Source organism: Suillus fuscotomentosus (genome assembly GCF_016647785.1).
Source record: "Suillus fuscotomentosus strain FC203 chromosome Unknown F5891scaffold_11, whole genome shotgun sequence".
NCBI lineage: Eukaryota > Fungi > Basidiomycota > Agaricomycetes > Boletales > Suillaceae > Suillus > Suillus fuscotomentosus.
In genome coordinates, this window is record NW_024539523.1 from 992,109 (window position 1) to 1,017,908 (window position 25,800).

Sequence of the window (25,800 nt, forward strand, 5' to 3'; positions counted from 1 at the left end):
GTGTAATCTGCTCTTCTTCTTCAACCAAGTTAAGACCTTTGGAGAAAATTAAATTACTCATGCTTATCATTCTGAGTTTGCATCAAGACTTTGGTCATATGTTGAACTTTGCATCAAGGATAAAAGAATCAACAGCGACCATGCTATTGAAAGAACTGACAAAATGCAGATGAATGTGCCTTGAGGATTCATTTCTGAATGAGTTCATTAGAAGTGCATCTCACTGGTCTTAGTCAAGCAGTTGATACAACAGAATCTAAATCTGTCTGCATGCATCAGCAGGTGAGATCGTGCTACAGAGTGCTACGGAGCGCTTCATAGCACTCTGTGATCATGTGTAATGAATTATGTTTCCCTGATGTGGGTTCAAAACCTACCAAAGATCAAATTGCCAAGTTATTACCAGAGTCAATATCTGTTTCTCTTGGAATGTGTGGGTTTAAACCCTGCCAATGATAATATTTTCATTCTATGAAATCACACCTTGACATCTCCTCGGGATTGATCTATGTTTTTTTTTCCTATTAGAACACACCTTGACATTGACTCATGTGTACTTTCCTGAGAGCTTCATGTCACTGGTCTTAGCCAAGTAGATGTTGCAACAGAGTCACAATCTTTTTTTTTCAAATCATGCAGGATCAAAACCTGCTTGCAAAATCTTTTGTAGTGTAGAGATTCTCAGAGACCCAAGTGCAAGCAAATAGGGACAGCTAGACATTTTGGAGTATTCATCAAAATGATATCATTCATGTCTGTTTTATCTTTTTCAATGTAGCCCAGGTGTGACTGCTTTGTACTAGTTTTGCAGCAGAACATGGTGAGAATGCTTCTCTTGCATCTATACATTGTGTGGTCTGTAGCTGGGAGTATCCTTCAGCATGACATAAAAATAAAATGATGAAAATATACCAGCAGTATTGGATTGGACAAAAGATAGACATGTAATGTAGGGTGTGCACAAAAATGCAGTGCTTGGTATGGGACAGGGTGTGATTTCATAAAATAAAAATGTTATCATTGGCAGGTCTCAAACCTGCACAGTCCATGAGAAACAGATTTTGACTCTGATGATCACTTGCAATTTCATCTTTGACAGGTTTTGAACCTGCACAGACAGATTTGGATTCTGTTGTATTAATGGCTTGGCTAAGATTGGTTAGATGTACTCCCAACAAATCCATTCAGAAGTGAATTCTCAAGGTACACTTATCCGGCATTTTGTTAGTTCTAACATTACTTTCTAACATCCCCCTTGAGCCCAACCATATGCAATAAAGCGAAAGACCGCTGTGACACTCAGACCCGCGCTGGGCAGGAAACAGGGTATTTTCATATATGTGTCAAGGAGTATAGGACACTATCAGTTTCATTATCATTGTTCATCTTTGTCTTGCAAGTAACCCTTGTCCTAAACTGAACCCACTTTCCTGCGCTTTACGCATCCGCTTATCCGCACTTTCCTGTGCATCAGACACATCAAATGTGCATTCCTGCGCTTCGGATACCTCGGAAACACATTAGGAAGGTTCCTTGTCCATCCATAGTCCGTCCAAACCCCATTGGTATGTGAATTTCCTTACCTCGAGGCTTGTAAAATGTGTTGCAGCCTTATTACATGTCCTTACATATTTACTATATTTACTATCCCTTTCTACTCCGAGTGGAATTTTAGACACTATAAGTTGCCTATACTTTGGACTACCTTACTACACTTCTCTTGGACTGTACACTTCCCTTGTACTGTATACCTCACCCTATAGGTTTACCTTCGAAGTAGTCCCTAGTAGTGCACACTTTTAGCCCCATTAGGTCCCTTATACCTCTCTATACCTAGGATCCCTTACCTCGCAATATACCTTTGCCCTTGTTCCCTTGAAACCTCATTCCTTAATCTCCCTATACCTTGTCCGCACTTTCCTGCACTTTCTGCACCTTTGGCCACGTGTTCCCATGCCTCAGATAACCTCGGATACCCTCCTATACCTCATGCATACCTTGTCCGCTATTTCCCATGCTTAGCGCAATCTCTGGTTCGCACATATCCATCATCCTTCTAATAGCAAATCCCTTTAGGATCAAACACATCTGTTTAGACATAGCAGCTAGGCATTAGCTCAACCCAACTTTGTCCTTGCCACTCAGCAGGACTGTTGTCACCACACCGCTCGTGGCAGAGCCTGCTATGGTCACAGTCGCTTCTCAAAGTCATCACATGAATAGATTGGTGTTTGAGACACATTTGATTGGTTTTACAGACATAAGTATCATACAGATAAATTCACATAGAGATGTGAGAACAGATTAAGATGAGTCATGAGATGGAGGCAAGCGCTACAAATACAAGTGAACAGTGAAATTGAAGTGCTTTTTTTTCTCTTTTTCTGCCAGTTTTTGAACATGAAACAGAGGACATGGTCAGTCCATCTTTTCTTTACCTTTACCTCCCTTGTGTCTCTGTCTGTTTGTGGCCTTGGTTTTTTTGTGGGGCTGACTGTGATATTGAATGTAGAGAATCTGGAACCTCGCCAGGGAAATGGTGGGGAACACTCAGGACGAATCGAACAAGATAACAGAAAAAAATGGTGTATTTGTAGAACATAATATGGATGAGCAGATAATGGTTGGTTTGAGATCTGAGTCTGCTTCTATGTGATGTAGAGCAGTGGAATATAAGGGTACTCTTGTAAGACATGCATATCTTTGAGTTCTCTTCCTGGAACCCAGACATCAGCTTCAGGACCATAGTCCCACCAGCAAACGAGGTACTGGTGTCCATATCCATGTGTTCTCTTGTCAAGGATGATTTTGATCTCCCACTCTTCGCTTCCCATTGGTGTCATGAAAGGCTTAGGTGATTGGCATTCTTTTGAAGGGTAGAGCTCTATGTTGTTTGGTATATGCTGTTTCAGTTCTGAAACATGAAAAGTGGGGTATACATTAGTATGGTCAGGCAAATCAAGAGTGTAAGTAGATGACTCAGGGTTCACAGATACTATTGTATAGGAACCATCGAACCATGCCATAAACTTAGCCACTCACTTGTTGCTTCCATTCAGATATTCATGTCTTCAGTGGGCCGTCAACAGATATACCATGTCCCCGATTTTGAAATGAGGTTCTTTGTTTCTATGTGCATTAGCTGAGTTAGCTTGACTGATCCTTGATGCCAATAGAGCATCGTGCGCATCTGTAATGTCAGTCTTTAGTGACATGATTGCTTCCAGAGCATTTGCAACGTCTGTAGGGAAGTCCTCTCACACCTGACATACACCCTCAGTTGTAAGCGGAGGTACTCAATGTGGGTTTCTTCCAAGGTGCAGGTGGAAAGGAGTGTAGTTCATTGAAGTATTTATTGTCGACATCAGATTGAATCTGGCATATGGCAGTGCATTCACCCAGCCCGACTGTCAGCGATCCACGAAATATTGTAGAGCCTGGTCTATGGTCTTGTTAGTACGTTCACTTGTGCTGTCAGTCTGCGGATGGTAGGCAGTTGACATCTTCAACTTTACCCCTATGAGGCGATGTAATGCCTTCCAAAATTTGCTTGTGAATATCTTGTCGCAGTCGGAGATGATGCTCAAAGGCAGGCTGTTTTTGCAGTACCAGCTGTTGAAGAAGAGGTTAGTGATCTCATTGGCATTCATGTTCATACAACATGGGAGCAGTCATATGTCGGCTCACGGACGATCTGTGATCATCATGATCCTGTCAAATCCCTGTTCTGTTGGCAGGGGACCTATGAAGTCTATTGCGATTGAGTCACCCCTCTTGTCTGGTACTGGTAGAGGGTGTAAGGGTCCAGCAGGCTTTATTGTTCGACTCTTGTTTCGCGCACACTCCAAACACACTGGTATGTAAGATTATTCTAAGTTGTGCCTCATATTAGGCCAGTAGTATGATTCACATATTGAGGCATAGGATTTGTCCAATCTGAAATGTCCCAGTTGGTCATGCACTAATTGAAATATTGTTTTGCAAAGGTACACCACACAAGGTATTACCAGTCTGTTGTTGAGGTAGAGCAGCCCATCACAACATAGTAGTCACGGCAGGGAGTCCAGTAGGTTTGTCAGTTTGATACACCAAGGATCTACCTTGTAGCCAGCTTTTATGTTGTTGAGTAGCGATATGTCCAGAGTCATGGACAGTACAAGCACGATGGGCTTGATGTTCTTGTCAATTTTGGTGGGCATATTTGCTGTCTTCCAAACATATGTTGGCATGTCGTCCGCTTCCAGAGGAAGGTGTGATAGCGTGTCTGCCACAGAGTTGTCCTCTCCTCAGATATACTGGATGGTGAAGTCGTATTGGCCAAAAAACTCCTGCCAGCAGGCTTGTTGTCACAACAACTCTCTCTGAGTCATAAAGTTCTCTAGCATCCTGTGGTCAGTGTAGACCATAAAAGGTGTTCCGAGAAGTTCCACACACCATTTCTTCAGTGTGTGCACTACGGCTCACAGTTCCTTCCTGTGAACAGGGTAATTGAGTTGAGCTTCCTGTAGTTGCATTGAGTCAAATGCAATGGGTCTTGCTGTCTCAGGTGTAGTGCCAAAGCTCAACATTGTGCCTGTTCACCAGTCGCTGGCATTGCAGGTGACAAATATTTTGTTCTCGCCAATATCATCATGATCAATAGTGGTCAGACAGTCGCATCTGACCACAAGGCGTTTAACTGAGTCAAAAGCTTCTTGATGTTCATTGGACCAGCCGGGCCAACTAAGCTCACATGCTTTCATAGTTAGTGGTGTCAACAGTCAAGTGAAGTCCACGAGATGCGGTAGAAATTGGTCTAGGTACCTTACCAGTCCAAGGAACATGCATACATCACTTGTGCATTTCAGTGTGGGCCAGTCTAGAATGTGTTTCACTTTTGCCTTGATACCCAAAGCGGAAATGTGATGTCCCAAGAAGTCGACTTCATTGCAGAAGAGCGCAGTCTTCTTTGGTGAACAGAATAAGCTGGCTTTCAATAGCACCTCTAGAACAAGCTTGATGTTGTGTATGTGCTCCGCTACAGTCTGCAACCATATGATTATGTCGTCCAAGTAAGCATGACAAATTTTTCCTATCAGTCCTCGAAGGGTGATGAACATTCTCTGCTGGTGCATGGCCGGAGCATTCCTACCACCTTGCAGCATAATGGTCCATTCATGTAGTCCTCTAGGCATATCGATTGCTGTATATTTTATATCATCAGGGTGTACACGTGTCTGAAAAAAAGAGTTTGTCATGTCAATTTTACTGAATATTTTTTCCTTTGCACAGTCACGTAGAATTTCATCAATGTGTGGTAGGGGGTGATTGTCAAGTATGGTGTTCACATTCAGAGCTTGGTAATTGTTAACCCAGCGTGGTAGAGCAGTTGGATCCTTCTTGGGTATGAGGAATGCTGGCGATACAAATGAGCTTGAGGACGGTCATAGATGTCCTGATGTGATATGTTGATTCAGTAGGGCATCCCAAGCCTCCCTGTATTTCCTTGGCGTGTTATACCTTCTGCATTGGATTACCTTGTTTGGGTCCTTTAAGGCAATATGATGCACGATATCGGTTGGAAGGTTGTCGATGTGTGGTATGTCTTCAGGGAATCTATCTGCACATTTGTGACACATCTCTTTATCTAGTTGTTCAAGATGTTCTTTATTGTTCTTGATGAAGGCCAAGGTGTTGATGTGTTCATGAAGTACAGTAGCGATGTTTTTAGTTTTGGTCAACGTGTGTTTTTCATGTTCCTTGTATTGGCCGTTCAGTACACTCTTCAGCTCCTTCATAATGTCCTTTCATAGTTGAAGCACTTGTTGTTGTGATGGAGCTGGTGCCTTCATATGTGTATTCCTTGTTGGTGGATTCAAAAGGTCATATTCCAAGTTCTTGGTGATACATGTTCAAGTCTCATGATCTATAACAAGGCAATTATGTGATAAGAAGGGTCCTCCAAGGAGGAGCAGAACAGCAAGTTTTGGCGCGATAATAGCATGTATGGTGCATGAGGTCCATTCACAATTAATGGTAGAAGGGGATAATAGAATGTAGTCAGAGCAAGAAAAAACAGAATCACAATGTGAAAGAGAAGTAGAAGAGGTATTGGTGAAGGCAGAGTTTGCCTCTATATTGATGTGAAGCTTTTGCCTATGCAGGCCAAGATGTTTAACAATGTCTTCATTAATCAGAAGTAGATGCGACCCGTAATCAATCAATGCATCGACATGCTCGAAAGAATTGCAAAGGGGCCCTGTCAAGAGACAGGGCCAAATAAGGTGGCTAGTTTTAAATGGGGCGACATACATGTCATCCTCAGAGTCAGATCCCTCTTCAATTACTGTCAATGGCATGATGGCGCCTACAGGCCCAACAGTGGCTACACTCCTTGATTTTGGTCTGGCTGTGAGAGTGTCCAATTCAGTGAGTGTCTTGTGGGCTGAGGCATCTGGTGCGCCATCGGTACAGTCTTTTGATTGGTGCGAAACATAAAACTTGCAATATTTGAAGCAGCCTCTGTGCTTCATTAGTAGCATGTGTTCTGTTTCTGTGAGAGATCCTAAATGTGAGGTGGAGGAGGAGGAGGGGTTATAAGTCTTCAATGATGAAGACTTGTTGTTTGAGAACATGTTACATTTGGAAGTTTTGTATATATCTTCGGTGATTCTTTTATGTGACGCGAGGTCCTCTAGATGTTTGTCATCCAGGTGCTTGACCTCTTTGATCCACGTCTTGAGGGTTAAGTTGTCAGCAAGATTAGCTCTGAGTACGAGGATTGTTAACTCTTCACACATGTTCACTTCGAGTTGGTTGTATAGTTGAGTGTTGGTGAGGTGCACCATATTACCATATAGTAGAGTGTTCTGGTTTTGCAATTCTAAAGCCCACTCATAGAACGAGTGTGTGCCTTGTTGCAAACCTAGGACTTTCCTATGTAGTTTGGTGTCCCAGTGACTCTCTAACCAAGTATCTTTGAGTGCTGTCATATATTCTTCGAATGTTCCTGCATCTAACACGACATGTTATGCAAGGTACCAGATATGTAGGTGTGCGTCCAATATGCCAAATGCTACCATTTTGACTTGGTCTGTAGCTGCAATTGTTTTGTGCATGAAGTATGTTGTGCAGGCATTGTCCCAGTCATGAGCTACCTCAGGCATCAGCTTGCCCACCAATAGTTTTGGCAGTTTGCTGGGAGCAGCCTGTTCCACTCTCGCAGATTTGGTCATCTTGTAATTGTGGGAGTAGAGTATATGTGTGTTATTGGTGTCAGAATCTGAAGAGGAGGAGTTGTGATATGTGTTTGTAGGTGTGGTATGTGTGGTGGGTGTGTCGTCTGGTATGGACAAAAGAGGAGATGAAGGTGGTTCTGGAGGATACTGTTGTGTTGGGGTCTGTTGTTTCTGGTTCTTTGCATGCTGTCGCATAGTCAGCAGTTCAGAGACAGTGGGTTCCCTCCACATGGAAGGCAGTTTGACAGGTCAGTTATCGGGTGAGAGGCCCAGCGGTTTTGAAAGGGATGAAACAATCAACCAGTTTTGTCGATGTTAAAAAAAAAGTGGAACCTCACCAGGGAAATGGCAGGGAACAGTCAGGATGAATCGAACATGATAACAGAACAAAATGGTGTATTTGTAGAACATAACATGGATGAGCAGATAATGGTTGGTTCGAGACCCAATGTAGGTTTACAACTCAGTGTGGTGCTGTATGCTCCAAACTGATGTAGAAACAACAATACTGTGAGGAACAAATGAAGCTCCTGACTGTATCTATAAATGTTTGTAAGGTGGCGCGTTGCCTAGTCTGCATTACTTGAGGAGACAAGTGCGTTCGACCCTAAGGGGGAAGCGAGTGCAGCAAAGATCTAGAGGTACACGCTGAAGTGAAGCACAAGAAAGTGTGCAGGTGCGCGCAAGGCACGGGAACACGCGCGTGTGCACGTGTGGAAATGATAGAGAGACTAAGCTTAAGTGATAATATAATGCAAGATAAATGAAGAGAGATGCGAAGTGTAGAGGAATAGATTTCTACTGCGACTTTCTAGGTAGTAAGTGGTAGGTAAAGTGAGAGGTGGTGTTCAGTGGTAAAAAAAGTTTTTGGAGTAGTATGTACTGCTGGCGCTTATATAGCGCGCCTAAGCGCTGTAATGCGGAGCCGAAGCGCTACCGAGTAGGTATGTAGAGATATATATAAGTAAGGGTCCATGATAAAAATAAGGTGGAATAATATACAATGAGAGAAACAGAAATATACGCACTAGAGAACTTGGAGGACAGTGGATGCATGCATCTGGATGGCTGGCACTATAGGGCACTCAAGCGTGGGAAAGCGCATGCGCATATACATCACGAAGCGCGCATTGCGCAGGAAAGCTGCGCCTCATATAGGGATAGCTGCGGACTGCACACAGAGTGGTGCTGCAAGTTGGTGCTATATACTCCTTGGTGAAAACTGCCATATCACACCATGAGAGGCATGAGTCTCTACACCGAGATCTTTATGTTGTAGGTCATCCAACACCTAGTCTGCTATACTTGCAGAACAGGTGCGTTCGACCCTAAAGGGGAAGCTAGTGCAGCAAAGGTCTAGAAATGAGCGCAGAAGGTGTCGCTTAGTGGCCAATGTGAAGCGCAGGAAAGTGGTGGGTGCGTGCGCTGACCTGCACCAAACTGGTTCAGTGCATGGACGACTGATACTCTTCCATGAGTCCTGTACCCCAGAATTTACTATGAAACCATTTTTCCCTTTGAACTGAAGTCATACTGAGGCTAGGGAATATTTTTCGTCTTTTTCTTCATTTTTCAAGTTTGTACATGAGTGGACTGAATATTTTTGTACATTTAATTCTGCAATGAGTTTTGCTTAGTCAGTCATGAGGATGACTCAGAAAGATTCTCACACATATCAGGTGACTATGAAAAATATGTTTGCATGAGGTTACCCTGTGGGAAAGCTTACAAATCCTTAAATATGTGTCTTATGTCATTATGCTACCAATCAATTTATCAGCCACAGACTGCACAAACATATGCACACACTATGTAATCATTGCTCACTCTTGACTAGCTGAGTCATCAAAGGTCACCTGACTCATGGGCTATACACAGCTCTTGCTGACTCATCATTATACCAACAAGAGTTATGAATATTTACCTTTTGACTCAAAGATATTGTGTGACTTGGTACTATCACAGTCAAGTTACAACTTTAAGTACGAGAAACTAATAGTACAGCCACCAATTTGTCTATATAAGGAGCTGTTTCTTGCCCAATAAATACATGCCCAAGTGCCACTTTTACCCTCTCAGAATAAAATTGTGAATGAAGTGTGAATCAGCATTCAGCAAGTGTAGTTTAAGGTTGGAGCTCACCGTGCTCAACAACCAGCACAACATATTTGAGCTCACTGTGTTGAACATCTAGCACATACCTTGAGCTCACTGTGTCTGATGACTAGCAAGACTAGTTTTCTTTTGTCTTTCGTTTCTTTTGATTTTTTTTCTGTTATTTCTCTGTTTTTTTTCTCTCTGTGTCTGTGCCTGTGTCTCTCTCTGAGATTGTCTCTGAGATTGTTTTTCTTTTTATCTGTCTCTCTGGAAACATGTCTGAGATTCGTGACTGTGGAACTAACATCTCTGTTTCGCTGTTTCATTCTCTCTGTCTCTCAAAGTGTGTGTGTGGTGTGTTGGTGACTGTGTGTGCTGACCATCTCTGTGATCGCTGTCTCTGTGTGTTGTGATCATTGTTGCTAACAGTCTCCATGATTGTGATTGTATTTGCACTTCTGTTGTAGCAGGTCTGACTGTGTTGTTGTTTGTTAGAGTGACTGTGTTTCTTGATATTTTGCTGTTGTGTTGTTGTTGTTGTTATCAACCACTAACCAATTGGGTTCTGTTTCTGTTATCATTGTGTTTCATAGCCATTCTGTTGGATTGACTGTTGACTGCTTGATTGACTGCTAACTTTTGTGCAGAGCTATACATTGCTGACTGTACCTTGGGAGCAAAGACAAGTCACCCACAAACAACCACATTATCAGTCATTGGTATTTGTCTGAATCACTGACTGTGGAGATATTTGGTTTTATAGGTGTTTATCTATAGATCATCTATGTAAGAAGACAGCATGGGAATGAAGTGGCGGGTGCGTGCGCAGGAATGAGGTGGCGGCCAATAGCTGAAGGCACAGGAAAATGCGGCTGTGAAGTGGCTGCAGCACAAGTGGTTTGGGTGATGATAGAGATGATAGATAATAGAAATAGATGTAAAGCGGAATGGTAATGGACACGGTGTGGGTGGTAAATGGATACAGATTGCCAATAGCTACCAACTGTAGGCTAAAGGGAGTTGCTACTGGAACATCTGGAAAACAAGCTACTGAATAATATGTACTGCTACCACTTAAGTATTGCACTAAGTGCTGTCATGTGAGGCCAAGCTGACGTACTACCAAGTAAGGTATGTAAAGCTATATGTAAATAAGGATCTATGATGAAATAAAGGTGGTGTGATGCGGAAATGGTCTGATATGTAAATATAATCATAGAATAATGTACCATTGGATTGGTTGGACATGGACAGATGGTGCAAAATGTCGGCCAATAAAGCACAGCTAACTGTGGCTGTGTGCACGCATGGGAACACTGCGGCCATTGCAGTGTAGGGATTCATTTCTGGCTGGGCTGGTAGAGACTGTTTTTACCTTACCTTATGTTGGCACTTTGTAGCTTACATAAGCAAGTTATCTTGTCACCAGTTACTAGTATGAGTCAGAGTACTCAGCAAGTTTTCATGATATTTCCTCTCCTCTGAGCCTTGAGCCTGGTCCAGAAACCCTTTAGGGTCAAATAGTAGCTAGGTTCTGCAAGACCCAACATTGTTCAGACTCACTATCTGAATTGTTGTACCTTCAGCAGGAAAGTAGCGGCCAATGCGCGTGGGTCACGGGAAAGCTGTGCTTCACATAGTAAAGCAATAGGATGCTGAGGGATACTGCACAAATAGCCTCTACAAGGCTACAAGGACTTCCAGTCCTATACCAAGTCTGCTTCTACATGACGTAGAGTGGCGGAATATAAGGGGAAGAGTCATGTGATATGATATATGGTAAGCAATGATGTGATGTGGCTGTTTGTAGTAAGCAATGAGCTTACAGAATCCTGCAATGGCCGATGTAGGTTTACAACTCAGAGTGGTGCTATAGGCTCCAAACTGATATCTTTATGTTGTAGGTTGTCCAACACCTAATCTACTATACTTGCAGAACAAGTGTGTTCGACCCTAAAGGGGAAGCTAGTGCAGCAAAGGTCTAGAAATGAGAACAGATGGTGCTGTTTAGTGGCTGATGCAAAGTGTGGGAAAAGCGGCAGGTGTGCACACAGGAACGAAGCAGTGGCCGATAGCTGAAGGTACAGGAAAATGCAGCTGCAGCACAGGTGATTTGGATGATGATAGTGATGATAGATAACAGAAATAGACGCAAAACAGATTGGTAATGGACACAGTGCGGGCAGTAAACAGATACTGATTGACAATAGCTACCAACTGTAGGCTAATGGGAGTTGCTACTGGAATGTCCGGAAAACAAGCTACTGAAAGATATGTACTGCTAGTGTTTAAGTATTGCACTAAGCGCTGTCATGCAGAACCGATGTAGAGACTCATGCCTCTTATGGTGTGGTGTGGCAGTTTTCACCAAGGAGTATACAGCACGAACTTGTAGCATCACTCTGTGTGCTACCCACAGCTATCTCTATATGAGGCGCAACTTTCCCGCGCCATGCGCGCACTCTTCCCACGCTTCACGATGTAAATGCGCGCGCACTTTCCCACGCTTGAGCGCCCTATAGCGCCAGCCATCCAGAATGCATCCATCCACTGTCCACCAAGCTCTCTAGTGCATATATTTCTGTTTCCCTTATTTGCATATTGTTCCACCTTATTTTTATCATGGACCCTTACTTATATATATCTTTACATACCTTACTCGGTAGTGCTTCAGCTCCGCATGACAGCGCTTAGGTACCATATATAAGCGCCAGCAGTACATACCATGAGACACAACTGACTTTACCCAACTTGACTTCCTACTTAACTTACACCCACTATCTACCTAGCAGAACATAGTAGAAATCTATTTGTCTACACTTTGCATCTCTCTTCTCTTGTCTTACATCATATCATCATTTAAGCAAACTTACTCTTACTCTTACTCTTACTCATCTCCACATACACGTGCGCACTTTCCTGCACTTTGCACAGCACACATGCGTGTTCCCGCACCTTCGTGCCTTGCATGCACCTGTGCTTTCTCACACTTCACATTGGCTGAACAGTAGCACCTTCAGTGCATATCACTAGATCCTTGCTGCACTTGCTTCCCCTTTAGGGTTGAACACACTTGTCTTCTCAAGTATAGCAGACTAGGTAACGCATGACCTTACAACATTTATAGATACAGTCAGGAGCCTCGTTCGTGCCTTGCTGTATTGTTGTTTCTACACTGAGCCAATGCACTACTGAGTTAGGTATGTAAGACTATATGTAAACAAGGGTCTATGATGAAATAAAGGTGATGCAATGTGGAAATGGTCTGATATGTAAACATAATCATGGAATAATGTACCATTGGGTTGGTTGGACATGGACAGATGATGCGAAATGTTGGCCGATGAAGTGCAAGAAAGTGTGGCTAAGTGTAGCTGTGTGGGCAGGTGGGAACACTGCAGCCATCACAGGAAAGTAGCAGCCAATGCATGTGGCTCACAGGAAAGCTGCACTTCATATAGTAAAGCAATAGAATGCTGAGGGATACTGCAAAAATAGCCTTTACGAGGCTACAAGGACTTCCAGTCCTACACTGAATCATCTTTTGACATGTCAATGGAGGTCATTGAGAAGATGGGATAAATCATTCTTCAAGAGCCATCAAACTTCGCATTCATGAATGCAAGCCAATCACGGCCAAGCTCAATATCATATCCATCCAGATAAATGGGGTGAAATGTCTGTTGAGAATTATACCAACCATTGACAGTAGGAATGCGCACCAGACCAGAAGTCAACTCCACAGCAACTCCATCATGATTGATGACAGAGCGCGGCACATTGAAATTGTGCAGAAAAGACGATGAGATGGTGGAATCAGAACTCGCACCATTGACACAAATAAGAGCAGGAACATCTGCAAAAGATCCAAGGACTTTGTAATAAATAGAAAACATAGTAGTTGACAGTTACAACAGTAAAGAAGATCAACATATGCAGACACAACACACATTAGTCTCTCATGACCATGTGAACAAAATGCCATTTAAAACAGGAATGCATTTTTACCCAAAAATTTGGCCAATGAGGTCCTCATGGCCATAGCACAGAAAAACCCACTACTACCATAGCGGGAATCCTTCCATTGTCAGTTGTTACTCATGACCTGGTTGTTAATCCCAAGGCATCACAAACATCATTGGCCCACTGTGGTGGTCTGCCATCAGCACTTTTTTTGAGCAATTGCTGGATAAACAGGTCTTGAAGTAGAGGCCCAGAAGAAGTCTGATGTCTTTTGTAATAAGAGTAGAATAAGAGAATCAATCACAGTGACCATATTATTGAAAGAACTGACAAAATGCAGATGAATATGCCTTGAGGATTCACTTGTGAATGGGTCCATTGAAGGTGCATCTAACTGTTCTTAGCCAAGCAGTTGATACAACAGAATCTAAATCTGTCTGTGTGGGTTCAAAACCCACCAAAGATGAAATTGTCAAGTAATCACAAGAGTTAAAATCTGTTTCTCTTGGATCATGCAGGTTTGAAACCTGCCAGTTGCAACATTTGTTTTCTATAAAAACACACCTTGGAATATGCTCATGGTCGGTTTGCTTTAGGGTGCGGTGAAAAATTCAATAATTTTTAACAGCAGTTAATTAACCGAGTTATTAACCGGGTTATTAACTGTAAATAATTCAACACTGGAGGGACGCCAGTCAAGAACTGTAAATAATGTACCATGTCCTACCATGGCATCCTAGGCATGCCATTATATCAAATTTGTCCTGATTTGCCTTGTGTTGGGTGGATAAAGGCTCATAGAATCTCATACTGACACAAATATGTCATTCCAGCCATTGGGTTGCACCTGAATCATACTTATATGTCAGGAACATTTTTCGGAGTGTTGGACGACGGAGTGATTGGGATAATAGATATGTCAATCAAAATTCTACTGATCTAACTTTTTGCTTGTATTGCAGACCTCCTTACAGATTTGACAGCTATGAGTGGTTCAGTTCTCAACACCTCAGTTCCATCCAAAACAGTTCATGATGGCCTTATTCCGAGTTCTGCAGCAGCTTATTTTCGCCTTTTACTGGCAAAGCTCCCCTTGGAAGGCAATGTGCTTGGCTTTTGTGACATGGCTCCTGTTTCCAAGCTGTTGCAGCTTGCCTCACATGTCTGGCTTAGTGCCAGTGATACCAATAGTGAATAACACCTGTTTTCGACAGTTAATATTAATTATAGCTTGGACAAAAAAATCACGTGCCGACTGTCAATATGTGTTAAAAAATGTCAGTTAATAATTAACTGCCATCTCCTGGGTTAATAACCCAGTTAATAACTAGCTGGATAATTTTTCACTGCACCCTAGTTTGCTTGCAAGCTGATCAAAGTTGTGTTTATACATTCATATTGCTCAAGCAGTATGAACATCCATCTACAAGCAACTTTACTGATTGGCTTTGAACTAGATATTTTACCATCAACCCTGATAATACCAAAGTGAAAACAGAAACATGACTCACTGTCGCAACATCTCTCTTGGGCTACAAGGTTGAATCCTTGCAGATCTTGGACCCTAAGGTGCACAGGTGAGCCATGGATGCACAGTGACCCACTCATACTCATGCTATGATAAAAACAAGATAGCCTTTGCAGCAATTGCTGTCTGTCTGGCAAGTCACTTCAGGTTTATCATTGTTAGGCAGACATGGAGTTGCTGCATTGACAGACATGGATGCTGTCAAAGCGACAACAACAGTGAGGAGGGAGAAACACATTTTCTGTGCAAAGTGATGTGGAATTTTCTGAGGGGGTTCTTGACTGATATCACTAAGGATGAGGGACTACTATAGGACAATAGCCAGCTTTTTGTAAACTTTAGTGTAGATTTGAATGAAGACTTTGAGATAATTAAATTGACTGAATTCCTATTCGAAATAATACTACAGTATATATACTAAGGTATGCTAAATGTAAGTACCCGGTCCGTGTATATGTAAGCACGGACTTGTCTATGGTCTGCAAGTCGATGACAAATCTTGTCCGTCTCGGACATTACCGGTTATTAGTTGTTCCCTACATTACTCATCCTTCTACCTATTACTAAGCTTCTCCTGTTGTGCTCATACCTTCATCATGTATGGCTGTGTCCAACACTTTTATGGCACAATTCTGATCAATTTGGCAGAATTGGCATTGCTATCAAATGACACAAATTTAGACAGAGCCTGCAAGAACCTATTCAAGTGAATACAACCTTTGTATCAAAACCCAAACTCTCACTCATCACTTCTTCATTTGATGTATGGAGTAGGGCTGGTCACCGTAGGCCATACAATGGGATTATATGGGACCGTAGTACGGTTACCGTACCCGTACCATTGGTGGTTCCAGGTCACATTTGACGGTTATGGGGTACGGTCATTTGAGTACCGTATATCACCGTATGTGTACGGCCGTATATAGCCGTCATACGGTACATACGGTTCTGTGAATATTAGTATAGTGTAATGCCCAATGTGTTTGAGTCATGTTACTTGTGGCAGCCACGTGCCTTCTTTTGATATTGACAGCGACAACGACCTACTACTAGTGGCAACACTGACACTATTTGCAGTGCTTATTCCTGAACTTCCAACATCCAGCTTCCTCACTAGTGGCCATGACTTTGACAGCATGCAGATTATCAACCTACCTGTATGTTTCTCTCACACTGATCTATAATATATCAAGTTCTAATGTTTTTTATGTCCAGAATACTCTGTTGATTCTCGTGCCCGATCTGGGGGGAATGACCACTATGCTGATCGAAATATGCACAAGGTTCTGCTCCCTTCCCCTACATGCACTTGCCTGCTCCAACCTTTGGAAAATACAACTTTGATCGATGGCCTCCTCGAGCACCCTGAATGCTGAACCTGCTGCTGTCGACCCAGGTTTTCAGGAGGTTCTTGGTCATGGCAAACGTCCCAAAAATACCGAGCAGATGAATGCACTTATCCAGGCCGAAGGTGAAGATATTGACAATCCCACTTGCCGCCCTCGCCGTTCTCATCGTGCCCCCAAAAAGCAAAATGCTGCTGTCGACCCCAACAATTTTTTCTCATCTCTTCCAGTTGAGGAGGCCTCGGATGCCGATGATGATGATTTCACTGGCTCTGAGTCCAGTTCTCAGTCTCCCTCATCAGGGTCAGAGAGCGATACCACCGAGATCTTGAATGCCGAGGTAAGTCATTTTTGATTGCTCAGTATTGTTACTGACTACGTTCTGCAGCTTGCAGATGTTTTGCCCATGAAGACTGTTCCACCTCATGGTGGCAACTCTGATCCCAATGCATGTCAGCTTCGCAAGAAAGCCAACGCAAAATCCAAGCGGAAGGCTGCAGCAAATGCTTCAGCTGCCAACAGACTTCAACTATTGAAGCGAGCTCATGTCGAGGATGCCAAAGATGACGGCGACATTCTCTTGCCATCATCAAGTCAAGTTCCTCAAGTTGATGTTCGGCTGAAGCGTCCAAAGGTAACCTTTCAATATTATCATCATTTGTAACAATCCTAAGCCTGTAATTTCCAGCCGCATGGACCCACAAACCCGATCTACCTCTTTTATGAAGAGGTGGATAAGAATGCTCAGGGCGTTGAGGGAACAAAGGGTGACAAACACTACAAGTGTTACCATGGTCAGTGCAAAATTCTGACTATTACAAAGGCTATGTGAAGTAGTCTCAATGGTAAGCATCACATTTAACTTCGTGGTGGCTTCTGACTTGATTGATTGATGAATGGCAGGTTTAATCAGTCACATCAAAACACACTTTCCAGTCTTGTATCGACTCTATCTATATCTCAAGGATCGTGTGGAACCACCCACGGAAGACGAGGTTGCGATGGCATTGGGAAAAAAGATTCTTGACCCCACCCAGGCAGCTGAATACCTGCTTCAGCTTGAAAAAGCCTCGAGCAATATTGTCGAGGCTTTTAACCACCAGAATCAGCGAGTCGCTGTAGGTCTATCTATACATTTTATCTACGTAGTCTCATGTTTTCAATTCAGGAAGCCAGCTGGGATTAGAATATGTTTGAGCAGCTTCTCGCTGAATGGATGGTCGCATGTGACCAGCCGTTTGAAGAAGTTGACAGGCTTGAGTTTCGTCGCCTTCTCAAGTATACTCACTTATGACAATCGCTTCACATCCCTCATCGTCAAGCTATGAAGTGGCGTGTAATGAAGATGGGCGAGGACACAGTTGCAGACGTGAAAAAAATGATTGCGGAATTGAACTGCAATGTTAGCTTGTCGCTTGATGGTTGGACGTCTAGCAATCTTTACGGATTTTTGGCTATTGTGATGCACTACATCACAAATAATTGGCAGCTCGGTGAGTGCCTTGAAAGAAATTGTAGGGTTGCACTGACCATCATGCAGAGGAACTCCTCATTGACTTTTGTGAGCTCATTGGTGAGCATTCCGGCGAAAATATGGCACAAGCAGTGTTCGAAACTCTGGAGCTCTTCGGGCTGAAGGGTCGGGTGCTTGCAATAATGGCTGACAATGCATCAAACAACGACACGATGTGTGAGGCACTGCAAGCATTGTGTGCGAGGGAAGGCATCACATTTAATGCTCGATGGGGATGATTACGGTGCTTGCCTCACACAACACATCTAGCAGCTTTATCGGTATGATGTTCTTAGATTTTTGAATGCATATCTCACTTTCGGCTCAAGTTATTGGAAGGCATCGGTGCTATCAAGGCCAACAAGACAAACACCAATCATGATGCTTACCAGGACTGTGTAACAGCTCTGCTTAGTCGAGAGCATGACAATGATGTTGCTGCACAAGAAGATCAGCCAGAAGATGAAGAGGAGTCCGAGCTTCGTGCAGTTCATTCGGCCGTCGAAAAGGTAAGTTCTAGTTTATCACTGCCAGTGGAGTCAACACACTAACACACTTATCTTCCAGTTGCGGAAGATAGTTCGCGCTGTTCGTTCAAGCCCTCAGCGTCACCAAGCTTGGCTCCGAGAGGTCAACACATTGCCACAGACAGCTCTCATGCTGATTCTCGATGTTAAGACCAGGTGGTCTTCAACCCATCAAATGCTCCGTGCGCAGTTTTAGTCTTGTATTAATACTCCAACTTACTCCCCAAAAGGTCGCGTGCTTGATTATTGCAAAGTCATTGACGACTTTGTTGCAAAAACACGGGAACTTCGCCAGTATGAGTTGTCAGCCGAGGATTGGAGGGCGATCAAACACATACTACAGTGACCTATCTCCGTATAATACGAGAGAACGGACATGCATAATATCCCGTATGATACGGGCCAGCGGACCATGGGCCCATGATAAAAATATTCTCGACTATGACGGATGGGCCGGGAGGCAAATTATTCCCGATGGAGGCGGGTGGGCCCATGCAGGGAATATATAGAGTAGATGAGTGGGCCGATGTAAATGAATATTAGGTAGACGGGTGGGCCGAGGTAGCTGGATATTATGCAGATGGGTGTATTAAGGTAGATGTGTATGAGATAGATGGGTAGGTACTTGTTATCACATTCACGGGTGGGCCCAGACACATATTAAATTAGACGGGTGGGCCGAGGGTATTATAAAATATTGTATTATACGGGTGGGCCGAGGGTGTTGTATGGGATGTTGTATTAGACAGGTGGGCTGAGGGTGGTATACAATATAGATGGGTGGGCCCATGTGTATCATAATTGTAGACATGATGGAGCTGAGGTAGTTGTACATCAACCAAATCAGAGGAGGTAATAAATCAAAGTTACTAAGTTCCCGGAGCATCAGGTGATCTCCTGACATGGCAGTGCGAAGCTTGTGTTGCCCAACGAGACGCCAAGTTCCGGCCACCAGAATTTGAGTCAACTGTACTGAGTTCCGAGTTCCGGGACCCGGAACTCACCACATAAGTTGGTTAATACTTTTTGATGGTGCACAGGTTGTCTTGCAGAATGTGGAATCCGGGGTGCGAAGCTTGTGTTGCCCTACGAGAAGCCAAGTTCCGACCACCAAAATGTGAGTCAACCGTACTCAGAGGAGGTAATAAATCAAAGTTACCGAGTTCCCGGAGCAGCAGGTGATCTCCTGACATGGCTGTGCGAAGCTTGTGTTGCCCTACGAGACTCCAAATTCCGACCACCCAAATATGGGTCAACCGTACCGACCTCCGAGTTCTGGGACCCGGGAGTCGACAAATGAATATCTGATGACCAGCGAGTCAACCTTACTCAGAGGAGGTAATAAATCACAGTTACCGAGTTCCCGGAGCAGCAGGTGATCTCCTGATATGGCAGTACAAAGCTTGTGTTGCCCTACGAGACGCCAAATTCCGACCACCCAAATATGGGTCAACCGTACCGACTTCCGAGTACCGGGACCCGGGAGTCGACAAATGAATATCTGATGGCCAGCATACTTCCAATCAGGTAGTATTTCATTGAGCAATGGATAATAATAATACATCTTTGACAGCGGCCAAAATTATCCATGGCTCCCTTATCTGATCCTCTCTATCTCCACCCCCTATAACACCAAAGTCCGGACATCCAGCATTCAGCGTCTGATTTCCCAAGATTAACATCCAGCATGAACGGTTCTTCCCCTTCCCCTCCTGATAGCATAAACATCTGGCGCACTTGGGCCCTGACTGTGACTTATGAAGCAGGGGAATATACTGAACAGAAATTCAAGGCAGAGAAGACTGGAGGAGGCCCAGTCATACCTTCCCCCAACCTAGACACTGATCTGGTGATGGCGTGCGATCGCTTGGCTGATGTACTCATAAAGGCATCTAAAAATCCCAGTGGGTCTTCCTGCAGATTCGGAAAATTCTATTTATCATTCAAATTCCTGCATGACAGTTCAGATGCAGATGGATATTGCAAGATATAGCAAATTGATCTCCCCGAAGGACACCGGGCATAATGAACATAAAGAGGCGAGGTTGCTTGAGAGGTGTCCTCCTGGCCATGAAGGCAAAAGGTTGGTCGATGAACCTGCAATAATTCTTGATGCATCCGGTGCCATCATTGCATGGTATCTCCCAGACGCCCTGACAGACACCACCCAGGTGTGTAATATACATTGTTACTCGATGGATATCGAATATTAATGGAACCTACAGAAGGAAATCAGGGATGCCACCTATTTGCTCTCTCCAAGCCTCGAAAAAAGTGTAAGGGCTGATGGCAATTGGCGAACTAATCAAAGGTTGTTCAACCGGGGCTCGGAAGATGTTGGACCAACTCCCGGATGCATCAATCTATCTCCGGCATGGTTTCAACAGGGACACGAGGTAGGATCTGATGAGATGGTGATTCCGGCAGTCATACTTACCAATCCCAAAGAATGTGTCCGATCCAGAGGTATCTGCATCATTGAAGGGACCTTCCTGCGAGAATATCCTCAAAGCCATTGCAAGGCCAGCAGCCATCGCGTCCGCAGCACTCAGAGTCATGCATCCTGAGCAGTACTGGGCAGGGTTGAGAACCTTGTCAAACCTTGGAAATATAGCAGTAAGCAAGGATCTGCCACAGATGCCGGAGGCCCTGCAGTACTGGGCATCCGTGTTTAACACCCTCTCCATCATTTCCAATCGGGAAACCCCCCATCATCGAGACCACATGTCCATTGCTGAATGCTTCGACATTCTCACCACCGTGGGGGACTATTCTAATGCTCGGATGACAATGCCAAACCTTCAGCTGGAGTTCAAGTACAATTCCGGCTGTATGATTGCGTTTTCTGGAAAGATTGTGAGACATGGAGTGTATGATGTGGAAGGGGATCGGATTGCTTGGGCATGGTATATGAGGGATGCTGTTCATATTTATGCTGGTGTTCCATCATGTGGATGGGCTAGTGTGGATGGTCCATACAGCGTGTGAAAGATCAAACAAAGAGCAAGCATTGTGACCTATATACATTCCAACAAATGAATACCATGTACCAATTGTGATCCGGACCTCAATACTCAATTTTGAGCATTTCCCAAGTGATATGTGGGACTAAATAATTTGGATGCAAGCCTCAGTATTCGATAATTGGAACTCGGGACTTGACATATGGGAGTCCTGAGTGCCGGGGTACTTAGTCCCGACACCCGGACCTCAGCACGTGATATTTGAGACTGGGGGAAGATGTATAAATATGCTCGAATTAACATTTGTTATTGCCATACACATTTAACAAAACCCTGAACCCCGACATTGTGGACTCCGGACTCGACACTGTTCTGAATACCGAGTTCCGGACGCCCAGGTCCCGAGTCCCAAATTTTGGAGGTCGGGGCTCGGAGACCCGGAGCTCGGCAACTGTGTTGGGTGTCAGGGTATCCAGACCATTGGAGATAGCATGTGTCAGTATTTTGCGTTTCATGGTTTATGTTGGGTGAATATGGAATCAGGGATCAGGGCCTCGGTATTCAGAACAGTGTCAAGTCCCAGGTCACGAGCTCCGAGTCCCGAGTGCCGAACCCGGAGTCCCGAGTCCCGAATTTCGGAGGTCGGGGTTCGGCGACCCGGAGCTCGGCAACTGTGTTGGGTGTCAGGGTACTCGGAGCATTGGAGATAGCATTTGTCAGTATTTTAAGTTTCATGGTTTATGTTTCGTGATTATGGAATCAGGTGTCAGGGACTCGGTATTCAGAACAGTGTTGAGTCCCAGGTCATGAGCTCCGAGTCCTGAGTCCCGAAACTCACACCCAGCAGTTGCCGAGCTCCGGGTCGCCGAACCCCGACCTCCGAAATTCGGGACTCGGGACTCGGGGTTCGGCACTCGGCACTCGGAGCTCGTGACCTGGGACTTGACACTGTTCTGAATACTGAGTCCCTGATCCCCAATTCCATATTCACCCAACATAAACCATGAAACGCAAAATACTGACACATGCTATCTCCAATGGTCTGGATACCCTGACACCCAACACAGTTGCCGAGCTCTGGGTCTCCGAGCCCTGACCTCCGAAATTCGGGACTCAGGACCTGGGTGTCCGGTGAAGGTACAACAATTCAGATGGTGAGTCTGAACAATGTTGGGTCTTGCAGAACCTAGCTGCTATTCGACCCTAAAGGGTTTCTGGACTAGGCTTAAGGCTCAGAGGAGAGGAAATATCATAGAAACTTGCTCAGCACTCAGACTCATACTGGTAACTGGTGAAAAGATTGCTTGATTATGTAAGCTACAAAAGTGCCAACATAAGGTAAGGTAAAACAGTCTCTACAAGCCCAACCAGAAATGAATCCCTACATCTCATGGGAACTTTGAATCATGACTGTCCCCAGTCATCTACCTATGCAAACCAAAGCTAAGCTAAACTTAAGAAAACTAACCTGGGGGTCCTCAAACACCTTTTGTCTCCTTGACGCGTATGCCAGGTAAACTGCGCCAGTGAGTGAGGGTCAGGCAATGCAATAAAATGATAATCCCCAGACTTTGCTTTTAGTACTGGAGGAGCAGCGATGCTAAAGTGAAAAAAACGCGATGATGGTTGCATGGATGACGATGGGGAGTAGACGGATAGAAAGAGGCGAACGAGGGCTTCGAAATGAGTATAGGGTTGACTAGGTTTGGTGGAGAACTGAGTGAGAAACGAGGGAAATGGTGGAAAAGGGCGGAAAATGGGAGAAATGCGGATTGCGGAGGAATGCGCGGACGTATCGGGAAGCGGAGCGGACGGATGGAAAGCGCGGAAAAATGCGGTCAGAACGCGCCTAAGGCGATGGGCGCGCGATCACAGGGCGACGAGATATAAGGAAGGCGCAAAAATGGGGCGAAAAATAGGGGGGAACGCGCAAATGCAAATAGCGAGCGAACGGCTGAGCGCGCGAAGGCGCGGATATGCGCGAATGAAAGCCATGAACGAGGGCTTCAAAACGGATATAGGGTCGATGGGGTTCTGATGCGAAATGGGCTGGTGAAAGTGCGAAAAAGTGCAGAGGTGCAAGAGGGAGGAGGAGGAAGGGGTATGGTGCAGGGCAACAAGGGCTGGTCCTATCAAAAAGCGGATTGGGGCAATGGACAGAGCCACTGAGGGATGGTAAATGGCCAAAAGAGCTAGATGAGACAGGCCTTTGAGCACCCAGAAAACCCTTATCTCCCCTCAACTTCTCAAAAACACCAAAAACTCAATATCTCCACAACTACTGCTCCAAATTGGATGAACCAGGGCTCAAAATGACCGGACGGACGTGGGGAATACGACTCTAAGTTTGCGAGAGATCCGCTTGAAAAACGCGTGGGAAAAACACCTATCAGTGCGCTGGGGAGGAGAACAAAATGCTGAAAACTGGGGATTATGGGAGAAGCTGGTAAGGAATGACTGTGGTTGGATAATAGGCGAATTTGGGGGATGATTGGAGAGCTGGAAGAGCCTAGAAACACAAGAAACCCTCGCGGTGGGCTCCAGTTGAAGGTACAACAATTCAGATGGTGAGTCTGAACAATGTTGGGTCTTGCAGAACCTAGCTGCTATTCGACCCTAAAGGGTTTCTGGACTAGGCTTAAGGCTCAGAGGAGAGGAAATATCATAGAAACTTGCTCAGCACTCAGACTCATACTGGTAACTGGTGAAAAGATTGCTTGATTATGTAAGCTACAAAAGTGCCAACATAAGGTAAGGTAAAACAGTCTCTACAAGCCCAACCAGAAATGAATCCCTACACCGGGACTCGAATGTGAGATTTTTGAATGCATAGAATATGTTACATCTTGTATACAATGAAGAGTGAATGGGACTACACTCCTTTGCCTTTCCTCAATTTCTCTAACATGTCAGTGTACATCTTCACCTCTCCCATCTTAGCTTCGATGCCCTGATCTTGCTCCTCCAGCAATGCTTCCATGCGTTCTTTGATGAATCTCAGTCCCATGAGTGGTGGAGTCGAAGTGTTTTTCAACTTCTCTGGAAGTACCAAAGCATCATCCTCAACATTAAGCTGAAACAGATAAGTCATCAATCAAGGTAATTCAGCTGACATCTTACCGCCCAATACTGGTAGTGAGAGATGCAGGAAGCCATTATTTCATCCCACTGCCATGGTTGATCAGGGATTGTGGTGTTTCCCATCCACCATGGACATGTATATGCGAACACAATCCGGGACGGATGTCCTGCAATTGGCTCATCATGAAATGAAAGGAGGTGGAATGAAAAGATGTCGTCCGGAACAGTGTTCCAGGTCAGCATGGGATACAACTTAAGGATATAAGTGACAGGGACCAGAAGAACCGACACGATATTCTGTGAAGCGGAGTACTGCAGGAGTGGTGTGACAAATGTCTGCTCAAATTCTTAGCATTGACCAACAAAGTCATCAGGGCAGTGGTGACATACATTCATCTCCCATTGCAGCCCGGTGTAGGGATTCATTTCTGGCTGGGCTTGTAGAGACTGTTTTTACCTTACCTTATGTTGGCACTTTTGTAGCTTACATAATCAATGAATCTTTTCACCAGTTACCAGTATGGGTCTGAGGGCTGACCAAGTTTCTATGATATTTCCTCTCCTCTGAGCCTTAAGCCTAGTCCAGAAACCCTTTAGGGTCGAATAGCAGCTAGGTTCTGCAAGACCCAACATTGTTCAGACTCACCATCTGAATTGTTGTACCTTCAACTGGAGCCCACCGCGAGGGTTTCTTGTGTTTCTAGGCTCTCTAAGCTCACCAATCATCCCCCAAATTCGCCTATTATCCCACCACAGTCATTCATTACCAGCTTCTCCCACAATTCCCACTTTTCAGCATCTTGTCCTCCTCCCCAGCGCATTGATAAGCGTTTTTCTCACGCGTTTTTCGAGCGTATCTCTCGCAAACTCAGGGTCGTATTCCCCTCGTCCATCCGGTCATTTTGAGCCCTGGTTCATCGAAATTGGAGCAATAGTTGTGGAGATATCGAGTTTTTGGTATTTTTGAGAAGTTGAGGGGAGATAAGGGTTTTCTGGGTGCTCAAAGGCCTGTCTCATCTAGCTCTTTTGGCCATTTACCATCCCTCAGTGGCTCTATCCATTGCCCCAATCCGCTTTTTGATAGGACCAGCCCTTGTTGCCCTGCACCATACCCCTTCCTCCTCCTCCCTCTTGCACCTCCGCACTTTTCGCACTTTCACCAGCCCATTTCGCCTCAGAACCCCATCGACCCTATATCCGTTTTGAAGCCCTCGTTCATGGCTTTCATTCGCGCATATCCGCGCCTTCGCGCGCTCAGCCGTTCGCTCGCTATTCGCATTTGCGCGTTCCCCCCTATTTTTTCGCTCCATTTTTGCGCTTTCTTTATATCTCGTCGCCCCGTGAGCGCGCGCCCATCGCCTTAGGCGCGTTCTGACCGCATTTTTCCGCGCTTTCCATCCATCCGATCAGATTTCCGATACGCCCACCCGCGCCCTCGCTACTCGCTGTTTTCGCTATTTTCGCGCGTTTTCACCATTTCCTTCATATCTCCCTCAGTTCTTCACCAAACCTAGTCAACCCTATACTCATTTCGAAGCCCTCGTTCGCCTCTTTCTATCCGTCTA

The 25,800-nt window shown here is 44.7% G+C and overlaps 4 protein-coding genes across 4 annotated transcripts; 2 read left to right on the top strand and 2 right to left on the bottom strand.

Annotated features, from left to right (window-relative positions):
- Positions 1–7,007: 7,007 nt before the first annotated feature.
- On the bottom strand, positions 7,008–7,448 carry F5891DRAFT_1185033 (uncharacterized protein; the record flags this gene model as incomplete). The annotated part of the gene is made up of 1 exon (XM_041366511.1): positions 7,008–7,448. The coding sequence occupies one exon, from the start codon at positions 7,446–7,448 to the stop codon at positions 7,008–7,010; it is 441 nt and encodes a 146-aa protein (XP_041229650.1).
- Positions 7,449–16,152: 8,704 nt separating this feature from the next.
- F5891DRAFT_1185034 (uncharacterized protein) lies at positions 16,153–17,337 on the top strand (the record flags this gene model as incomplete). Its single annotated transcript, XM_041366512.1, has 5 exons — positions 16,153–16,491; positions 16,540–16,785; positions 16,840–16,945; positions 17,055–17,269; positions 17,320–17,337. 5 exons carry the CDS (start codon positions 16,153–16,155, stop codon positions 17,335–17,337), a joined length of 924 nt encoding a protein of 307 aa, XP_041229651.1.
- Positions 17,338–17,690: 353 nt separating this feature from the next.
- On the top strand, positions 17,691–17,903 carry F5891DRAFT_946423 (uncharacterized protein; the record flags this gene model as incomplete). The annotated part of the gene is made up of 1 exon (XM_041374674.1): positions 17,691–17,903. A coding segment is annotated over one exon (213 nt), but the record flags the coding sequence as incomplete, so codon positions are not given.
- A 6,123-nt stretch (positions 17,904–24,026) lies between these two features.
- F5891DRAFT_1185037 (uncharacterized protein) lies at positions 24,027–24,661 on the bottom strand (the record flags this gene model as incomplete). The annotated part of the gene is made up of 3 exons (XM_041366513.1): positions 24,027–24,227; positions 24,275–24,571; positions 24,626–24,661. The coding sequence occupies 3 exons, from the start codon at positions 24,659–24,661 to the stop codon at positions 24,027–24,029; spliced, it is 534 nt and encodes a 177-aa protein (XP_041229653.1).
- Positions 24,662–25,800: the final 1,139 nt, after the last annotated feature.